At 54.0% G+C, this 9,870-nt stretch overlaps 3 protein-coding genes across 3 annotated transcripts; 2 read left to right on the forward strand and 1 right to left on the reverse strand.

The window, feature by feature from the left end:
- Nucleotides 1-1,383: 1,383 nt before the first annotated feature.
- On the reverse strand, nucleotides 1,384-2,582 carry SETTUDRAFT_45105 (uncharacterized protein; the record flags this gene model as incomplete). The annotated part of the gene is made up of 2 exons (XM_008023151.1): nucleotides 1,384-2,272; nucleotides 2,325-2,582. 2 exons carry the CDS (start codon nucleotides 2,580-2,582, stop codon nucleotides 1,490-1,492), a joined length of 1,041 nt encoding a protein of 346 aa, XP_008021342.1. The 3' UTR covers nucleotides 1,384-1,489.
- A 1,849-nt stretch (nucleotides 2,583-4,431) lies between these two features.
- On the forward strand, nucleotides 4,432-5,558 carry SETTUDRAFT_36305 (uncharacterized protein; the record flags this gene model as incomplete). Its single annotated transcript, XM_008023088.1, has 2 exons — nucleotides 4,432-4,565; nucleotides 4,646-5,558. The coding sequence occupies 2 exons, from the start codon at nucleotides 4,432-4,434 to the stop codon at nucleotides 5,556-5,558; spliced, it is 1,047 nt and encodes a 348-aa protein (XP_008021279.1).
- A 344-nt stretch (nucleotides 5,559-5,902) lies between these two features.
- Nucleotides 5,903-8,917, forward strand: SETTUDRAFT_166687 (uncharacterized protein). Its single transcript, XM_008023347.1, has one exon. The coding sequence runs from the start codon at nucleotides 5,978-5,980 to the stop codon at nucleotides 8,603-8,605; it is 2,628 nt and encodes an 875-aa protein (XP_008021538.1). The 5' UTR covers nucleotides 5,903-5,977; the 3' UTR covers nucleotides 8,606-8,917.
- Nucleotides 8,918-9,870: the final 953 nt, after the last annotated feature.

The raw sequence follows: 9,870 nt of genomic DNA on the forward strand, positions 1-9,870 counted from the left end.
ATCTTTAGCTATTTTTTCCAGCTATATATTAAAGTTTTAAAATAACAACTTTTTGAGTGACGTTTTTTTCGTGTCACCCCTCTGTAGATAATGAGCAAGAATTATTTCATACTGTATACATTCCTTGAGGGTACATTAGAGCTGTTTTTTGGAATTTTTACTCGAATCGAAAGGGGCACCTCTGGCATAAAATACAACAAAAAACTTGACAAGCTCCTCTTTGCTGTTCACTTCACACATGGTTTCAACAAGATAAAGTACTCAAACCATGTCAATAGTGATTTGATTTGTGCGGAATCTTGACATGCTAGGGCAGTGGGTTTTTCTGCCTCAGTAGAGTGTACAATAGAAAATAGCAGTAGGTTACTATATCACATATCTTATAGGGTATTTGTGAACCTGCCAGGGGGTAGGTGTCCGTCTAACTTTGTTGATGTATTATTAGAAGCGATACCCAAGTCCTCTTTGCGTAAAAAGATTAAATCATTATACCCTAGTCAAGTTAACTAGCGGATCAGATACATGTTGATCAATGACTGGATATCTTTGGCTTCGTGTATCTATGTATTTCCAAAGTTTTTTTGTCTTTTAACAGCGGGAGTAATCGAATTAATTCTCTCTTAACATCCAAGTACGTCTTAATCTATCAACTCCTATAGATGGTAATATATAACTACTATTAATATTTGCAAATGGAGAGAGCCTTAAGTAAACACAAGACCTTTGTGCATAAAATATACTTTGCTCAGCAGTCTACTGATTGCAATGATGTTTGATTAAAAAGCATTTCAGTTCTTACAAGCTAAGATGTAGTTCTTCAATAATGAAAAGACTGTATTCATTCTCCGTGCCATGGTATTGCATAAGAGGTAGAAGTATATCATCGATGAATCAGTTCTTCTCAACTCCAAAGTGGGGAAATATATAAGAAGATACAGGCGAGTTGAGTACGTTGCATATCACAAGTAGATGGAGCAGAGTAAATAAACTCGGTATCTACGAGGTCAATCGCTAGTGAGGTGTACCAGAGACTACAGGGGCTAGTATACTCTTCCAGGGGTTATATCTCTTTGAAAGGAGTAGAAGTAGATGTTCCTAGATTAATGCATATTGTAGAATAGAGTGCTTGAAAGGAAGTAGGATAAAAAACTGATCTTAAATCAAGATTGCCTTTTAGGGATTCTAGTTGGTATAATGATGGTTAATATGTTGGAGTATACAAGTAGAAGCAGCCTAAAGGAATATTGAAGTGGTATAAAGTATATTCTAGCTTCATAGAGAGAAGAAGAAGAAGGAGAAGAAGAAGAAGAAGAGTTTAGTAACTATATATTTCCTACTTCGATCTATTTTCATTAAGCAAATAATAGGCTAGATAGTGTTGTGGGGCTATATTTATTCCTGAGAAACATGAACATATTTACATAACGGTTGGATTGCTCATGACTAGGTAGCAGTTGTGATAATTGAGTAAAATCTTTATTCAAACACTTCAAGGTGCTTCCCGCACTTTAGCTAGTGTTGCCTTTCCAGCTCGACTCTCATTTGGCCTTCCTAGTTCTTGCGAGATCCACGCACCCACTTCTGCAAGCTTCTCAATATCAACACCAGTAGTAGCACCCAAGCTGTGGAAGCAGTGAACAAGGTCCTCGGTAGAAACATTTCCAGTTGCACCGGGGCTATAAGGGCAACCTCCAAGACCACCTACTGCCGCGTCAAAGGTACGAATGCCATGCTCGAGAGCCACGACCGAGTTGACTAGCGCTTGGCCATATGTATCGTGGAAATGCATGGCAAGATCGTTCTTGTCCACGCCAGCAGCGTTCAAGGTCTTCAGCAGCTCCATTGTTTTGGGTGCAGTGCCCATGCCCGTAGTGTCTCCGACCGAGATCTCATCAGCACCCATCTCCAGTAGGCTCACGGCCAGCTCTGCAACTTTATGAGGGTCCACATTTGGACCTTCGAACGGGCAACCGAGGGCGACGGAAATGTATGCGCGGACGTTGAGGTTCATTTCCTTTGCTTTGGACATGATTGGCGCGAAACGCTTGAGTGATTCGGCTACCGAGCAATTTGTGTTCTTTTGGGAGAAGGACTCGGTGGCGGCAGTGAATATAGAGACTTCATGCATAGGCGGCCGAGACTTTGACTGCCAGGTGGAGAGGAAATTGTCGAACCCTTTGACGTTTGGCAGGAGCCATTGGTATGTGATTGGTCGGGGTGATTGCGGGGAGTGGTCAAGTACATGCTCGAGTATATCGGTGGAATTGGCCATCTGGATTCGTGTGTGAGTGGGTTTCTGATAAATTCCAACACGTCTCTCTGACCTGTGGCACCCATTTTGGCGATACGAAGGAGCCGGCCTCGATGGTGGCCAAGCCAGTGCCAGCCAGCCTCTCGACCAATTCTATCTTTGTGGCCAGGGGCACCGTCTGCTTTTCATTCTGCAGTCCATCGCGTGGCCCGACTTCTACGATGCGAACGTGGTCGGTGCGGCTAGCGGCGGCTGAAGCAAATGTTCGTCGATGGCACGGGTAACGCGCCGCGAGACGCGCCGCGCGGAGACAGAGGAACTTGGACGACATGGCAAAGAGACGGAAGCTGGTAGCGATTGTTTTGGGTCAGACAAGAAGGCATGAAATGACGTGCATTGTTGTCATGAGGTATGGTTGCGGGGATACACCGAGGTGGAGCGAGCCGAGCTTGCGCAGGAGCTCGTGTTAGTCAGAAATAGCATGGCCCGTGCGTTCACAGTCTGTAGTATGTACTCTTTGCTCTGAAGCTGCGAAACAAGACTGCAAAAGAATACACCCAATCGCCAAGAGATGAACGTGTTTGTATGAATCTATCTAATTTCGACGAAATAGCTGTGGGCAACGGTGTTGCAAAAGGAGTTTAGTGTTTGGGAAGGGCGTTGTCATGCTCCTGTCGACTAGCATCTTGAATTGCCTAGGTACAAAGGCGTTGAGTGCAAAGAAGCGGGGGCCGGCAAGGGCATGTCGTCACAAGGCGGGATGCTCGTAAGGCTGGTCACGTCGAGCTATCCTTACCCCGCCTCGTACTGCTCGCACCGGGCTATATGGCATCCTTTGTAATAGAATTGATCACGAAGAGGCCTTGAAGTCGAAAAATTACCTGTGCATGTGTGCAGGGCTAGGGCGGATTGAGCTAGTCAGCCGAAACTTTGTGGCGCCATGCCAGCATGTCCAATAGTGCTTTCACGTGCGATGCATCCGCCATGCAGCCATCCAACAGATCTCCAGACGCCTGTGAGGCCGCGGCAAACAGGCCGCCTTTGCTTACGCCGGTGCAAGTGCAAGCAGCATTGCGCACTCGGTCGCATAAGCGTGTAGGCAAGTTGGGCAGCCAAAGACATTCAGCCTTGGAGAGGTGGTCCAGTGGGCCCCCCGGCGACGGAGCTGTCCGCTAGCGCAGGTTGCTGTGGAGAGCAAAAACACACACAGGGCGCCTCGGAGCATTGACTGTTTTTCTCTAGCATAGCCGCCGGTTGTTCTAATTGTGCATTTAGCTACAATCTGGTTCCCGCGAGTATACCAGGGAGATGATGATCGTCACCGCACGGAAGGATTGCTCTATCGAGTCGAGACCTCGGTTTGACTGTGTAGCGGCAAGGCTGACGTGCGGGAAGCCATGTTTGCAGGAGCAGGAATGGGGCCGGGAGAATTGTTTCGGCGGAGATGAGTGTTGTAATAGTAGTCGTGGTCCGGTCGCTTCGAGACGTGTCCCACGGGAATCCGTCTAGTCGCAGGCCGCGGACAAACTCGGCCCCCCCCCAGCATCACCTTGGGGCTGGAGGGAGATGTTGGCCAGTGACTTTGGCCGCAGCCCTCGACGGACCAAAGGCGTCACAAGGCAAGGCCGTCTGTCAGCATGGCTGAGGCTCTGCGTACAGACACATAGGCCTTGATATGAATGCCCGGGCCGGGGTCCAGAGGCCCACTAGCACATGAAGGCGAGGCTGCACTCGGTCGCGAGCAGAGAAAAGGCCGTTGACTCGCCAAGGGCCATGGGCAGACGAGGTGTGGCTTTCCGTATCCCCCCATACTGTCTCCCTCTCTACCCCGCGTGTGGACGAGTGCGCAGGCGCATTGACAAGAGGGGGCCTTTCCCCAGGAACACACAGGGCTACTGACGAGTGTAGTCTTGTGTGGCAGAGTCGCTTGGGGCGTCTGGAGTTGCTTATTACCTGAGACAAATCGCTGAGTGGCCGGGCGTGGGCCTTGGCGCTCACGTGCCCGTTGCAGCAAGCCGCCTAGCTGTCGGTAGGTGTGCAGGCCATCGGTCAGGACGCGCTGGAGCGACGGGCCCGTTGCGAGGGCGTCTGACCCGGACAGGGAGTAGGCGTAGTAGCAGCGGATGCGGCTTGGGAGGGAGTGGGCGCGAACGGGTCGGGGGGGAGGGGGCTGAGGTGAGATGCGTGGATGCCTGGCGCGGGACGTGGCGCCTGTGGAGGGGGGAGGGGGCAGTGGCAGCGGCGGTGGTAGTCATGGTGGTGGTGGTGGTGGTAGTGGTGGTGAGGGAGGTGAGGGAGAGGGCGCGTGCTCGAGGTAAGCGATGCAGCCAGCAGCCAGGCCGGGTGGAGGTGGCAGGTCATGACGATGGTCATTTCGCTGTCTCATTCCATCAGACGGGCATGCGCTATCACGGCCGTCTCACAAGAACGGTTCTGCCAAGCTCCTGCAGAGGCCCCGGCCAATTGCTTGCAGCTGTGCATCATCCACGTCGATGTCATTGCAATATCCGTGCCCGCCGTCAGACGTCGCCCAAATTGCATCACCCTCGCGCATTTCGTGTTGGCTGCCGGCGGTGCTGGTGCCGGTGCTGGTGCCGGTGCAGCAGATCCGCCGCCCGCGTCGGGTGCGCATATGCTGAGAAGGGACGTGAGGCAGGCGCGAGGCAGGCGCGAGGCAGGCGGCAGGCAGGCAGGCAAGCAGCAAGTAAGCAAGCAGGCAGGCAGGCAGGCAGGCCGTTCCTTCCCTACGTGCTCTGCGGCTGGGCTTGGCGCAAAAGGGCTGCTCTTCCAGACGACTTCGATGCATCTTCCCGCGCCCGCTCGCTCGCCCGCTCCCTCTCTCCCTCTCTCTCTCCCATCCACTCACCCACTCACCCACTCACCCACACCCTCGCCCACACACACACTCACCCACACCCACACAGGCTCACGGCGCACACGACCACCCTCGCCGTCGTCGTCGTCGTCGTCGTCGCATCGGTCGGCTCCGCCTCTGCCTGCGCCTGGCTATTCGCCAGGACTGGCCCCTTGGCTGCTGGACCTGACGCTATCGCCGCTGGCTGTGCTGCAGGCAAGCAAGCAAGCACCCACGCCTCCCCCCAGGCGCGCTCAACGCTCTCTCACTGGCCGGGGCGCCTTAGCTGCTCCGAACCTAGCGGCAGGTAGGAGTCGATCGGGGTGCACCATGGTCCTATTGGTGGAGCGTCCGTCCTGCAGCAAGCGTCCGTCGCCATCCTGTCAAGCTTCTTCCGGGGTGCCCACCATTTTACACGATGTAACCCCCGACCCTGCAATTCGCCGTCCCTAGCAGGTTGCCACAATCCCACTCGAAGCCTTGCCCGCCGCCAGAACATGCGGCACCCAGGCCTGCTCCCTGCAGGCCAATCCTTCATGCACATCTCTGAACATGACCACCTCTACTCTTAATACCCTAGCGCTGGCTATGCCGCGGCATTTTGCATCCTTCCCCTTGGCATCCCATGGGCCCTGTCTGCTGGGGCCCTACCTTATCGGACGGGGACCAAGCTTCCTTTACCCAGACCCCTCAGGCCAAAATAATAATACTTACATACCCACCACCGTGACGCGCTTCTATGCTCCATTGAGCATTGCGCCCCCTCGCCATCTTGTCTGTTCTGTTTGCACTCCCACTATCCACGGTCCACATCCTGCAGATGCACCATTGCACAGTTCTGCACTAACATTTGCCTCTTCTACCCATCCACCATGGCCGTCTCTCCATCCACCCAGACTGCAGACGCAGACAAAGTAGACGGCACTGCCGCTACCACTGCCGCCACCACCACAACCACCACGACTACCACCAACACCAACACCACCGCCGCCGCTGCTCCGAGGAAACGAAGAAGAAGAGCGCCCGCTACTGGAGCCACCGAAGACTGCTTTTCATGCAAGAAGCGTCAAGTCAAATGTGATCGACGCCGTCCCTACTGTGGCCAGTGTGTGGAGATTGGCAAGGAATGCTCGGGATACCGCACCACCCTGACCTGGGGCGTGGGTGTAGCTAGCCGTGGAAAGCTTCGAGGCATGACGCTGCCCGTTGCAAAGTCTCCACCTGCCGCCACAGTGCAGGAACCAAAGACACAACGCATGAACTCCATTGCCTCAGTCAGCAGTTCGTCGGCCGCCAGCTCCCACCAAGACCAACATCACTTCCATCACCGCGCCAGCATCGACTTTGGTGCTCACTCGCCCAGGAGTCCCACCAGCCCCATGTTCTCGGCGCCACAGGAATACCAGTACTTCAGCCCAACCAGCCCAATACCCATCCCCACACCCTCTACACCAATGGGCTTCCCCATGCACCAGCACAGGGAACAGGCGTTTGAATTCTTGCACCCACAGGCTTCCAAGTTCAGGCATCACCAGCCCCACCGAGGTCCCCTGCAGCGGTTACAAACAACTCTGCATGTTCCTTTTGAAGATAATGGCATGTCGGCATCATCGGCATCCCTCGGCACCTACAGCGACAGCGACTTTCCCTCACCGAGCGAGTTCCCCAACACCCCAGTCGACGAATTTCCATTTGCAGACCCCTCAATACCACGATATCCCCCTTTCGACCAGGCGCCCATGAGCTCCTTGGACAACTACTTCCTCCATGAAGCCCCTCGCTCCCTGCCCGCCGGCGACGACATGAGCTCGAGCGTGAGCTCGGATCAAAGTCTACACGATTACCCCAAAATCAGCACCGCCCCACAGAGCATGGGCCCGGTCGCGTTTCATGATGTTTTTACTGAAGGAGAGATGAGCTCGAATTTCAATGCATTTCAGCCCGGTTTCTCCTTTCTCCCGTCGGAGGGTATGTCTTCCTATGGCTCTGGCCCCCTGTCTCAAGACGTACTGTCGCTCACCACTTGTATTCCTCAGAGTCTTTCCCTCGCTTCGCCACTTTCCCCGCGGATGCTATCCCTGCTGGACTACTACGACAGATTTATATGCCCGGTATTGGTGGCTTTTGACACGCCGCAGAATCCCTACCGGATGCATATCATCCATCTTGCCATGCAAAATGCCGAGTTGCAGAATGCCATTGGCGCTTTGGCCACAAATAACATGCGCATGCGCGGAGGCATTGAGGGGCGTCGCTTAAGCGTGCTCCACGATACCCGGGTAATCCCCGAACACGCCTACTCGCAAATGACGACGAGCGAGCTGCGCGAGATGCACGGCGAAGCCACCGACGAAGAGAAGCATTACAAGGCCAACTCGATTGCTCTACTCAACAAGAAGCTGGTCGACTACGAGGGCTCGCAGGACGACTCTGTACTCGCCACGCTTCTCATTCTCTGTCTTTTCCATGTATGCGACTCTGGCTTCACAAAATTCAAGACGCAGCTGGCCGGGGTGCAGAAGCTGCTGAGTCTGCGCGACCGAAGCGTCCAGTCGGAGTTTGTGGGCTGGATCGAGACTTTCTTCACGTGGTTTGATGTCATGACGGCAGCCGTCAATGACCGCGAGATTGAAGTGCGCGGCGACTCTCTCGACATGATGAACCTGAGCGCCAATCTGGGTGCGCTAGAACATCACTCTGGCTGCGAAGGACGTCTGTTCAAGCTCATTGCACGGCTTGGAAGGCTCAACCTGCTTAGTCAGAACCGACCTGTACGCGACAACGACGACACGCCCACATCCTCACCGCGGCCCAAGAAGGTCAAGGATTTCTATTCCTTTAGTTTTGACAATACGGATGGTAATGGGTGGGGATCGCCGATCAAGGAGCAGGCGGATGGCTTCACTCCGGCACGCGACGATGGGCGCTCGGCCTTCTGGACAGAATGGAGCGATCTTCGCATCCGACTGCAAGAGTGGGAGTTTCCCTCGCCGGGAGATGTGTACTCGACTTCGTGCGATGCAACGTCGTCTATGCTTGTCATGTCGCAAGAGCAGGCGGCGTTGCTGCACATTAGCGAGAGTTTCCGGTACGCAGCGCTTCTTTACACGGAGCGGCTGGCACAGCCGACGCTCCCCGCGTCTGCACTCAACTTCCAGAACCTGGTGTCGCAGGGTCTGTACCACATTTCTCAGATTGGCATGACGAGCTGCGTCAACAAGTTTCTGCTCTGGCCGCTTTTTATTGTGGGCACCGAGTGTGTGGATCCCGAGCACCGGGCGATTGTGCGACAGCGGTGCGTGGAGATTCAACGCGAGAGCGGCTTCTTCAACAACCTCAGCGGGCTGGAAGTGCTGGAACGAGTATGGCGTGAAGACGACGAGTGGTCAGATGGTCATGTGCACGTGCCGAGACAAAACGGGCCGTTTAGTACGATGCAGCATCCGTTCCGGTGGAGGAAGGCCATGGATCGCGTAGACGGGGAATACATTGTCATTTGATCTTGTTTGAGCTTGCTGGATACAAGCTATACGAAGGCTACGAAGAAGGAAAGAGGCATAAAAAAGCATAATGACAGGGTTTTTTGGGTTTTTTGCAGCGGAAAAGGCGACAAGCGGGCGAAGCTTGTTTTTTTTTGCTCTCCTTGGTGGAATAATTTTGTAGCAATATTTACGAAGGAGCAAGTCGGCGGCTTTTGGTCAAAGGCTGGATGGGCTCAACAAAAAGGGCGGCTGGCAATGCATTGCATATTGGGAATACGCAGAGCAAAACGAAACAAGAACAATGTACTAGTAGTATAAATTATTATTTGCCATGACTCAGCAAGTTGATGTGGGCTTATGGTGATGGTGATGGTGATGGCTGGGAGGGGTGTTGAAGCAAGATGATGATGGGAAGGTGGAGAAGGGGTTGTGCAGGCTGGCGACGATCGTGGTCTGGTAGCAGCATCGCACATAGCGGCCCCCACGTGCATGCAGAGGTGGGCGGGTGACGATTGATCAGACGGCGTCGGGGATACATAGAAGGGCAGGTGTGGCTACACAAGTTTTTGGGCACTGGGACATGAGCTACCACGAGGGCACAATTGCAGATGCATGCTGGAGGGTGGTGTGTGAAATGTTGGGAGGGAGGGAGGGGGAGGGGAGGGGAGAGAAGTCGAAGAGGAGGGGGGGGGGGCAAAGAGAGGGGCTTCGTTCAGTGCAGGCGACTCAGACATGCATGGCCACATGCCCCGTCCCATTCGGCAGTCATGGTGCGAAAGAGAGGGACGGCGTGCCCTCGCCGCCCCTAGAGCCTTTTTAACCCTGGGATGGTCGCAAAGCAAGGGAGCCAGTCAGCACGCAGCAAAGGACAAGCAGCAGGAAGGTTGGCCCGATGGCCTTTGCTTGGCAATGGTCTGTATAGAAGCCCACGACGATCAAAGGGGCGGGGGGGGGGTGAATGGGTGGGAAGTAAGTGAAAGAGGGTTACAGATAACGCGCGCACACACAGGTTGCATCATCGCCCTCGAGCAGCTTGCGTACGGCCGAGAAACCCGGCAAATGGGGTTGCGTAGTTGGACTACCGGCTCCCAAGGTAATGGGTAAGGACAAGAAAGAGAAAAAAAAAAGAGACGACAGGCACACACATACGAGAGGGGGATAGGTTAGGATAAGGTGCTGAGCGTGGCTCGAGCTTGGAAGCGTAGGTGTAGGTGTAGTGGGAAACACGAGAACAGCGCCGTGCCCTCGCCATGGGAATAACACACAACTGGACTGCTACTGGC

This window comes from Exserohilum turcica (assembly GCF_000359705.1).
Source record: "Exserohilum turcica Et28A unplaced genomic scaffold SETTUscaffold_10, whole genome shotgun sequence".
Lineage (NCBI taxonomy): Eukaryota > Fungi > Ascomycota > Dothideomycetes > Pleosporales > Pleosporaceae > Exserohilum > Exserohilum turcicum.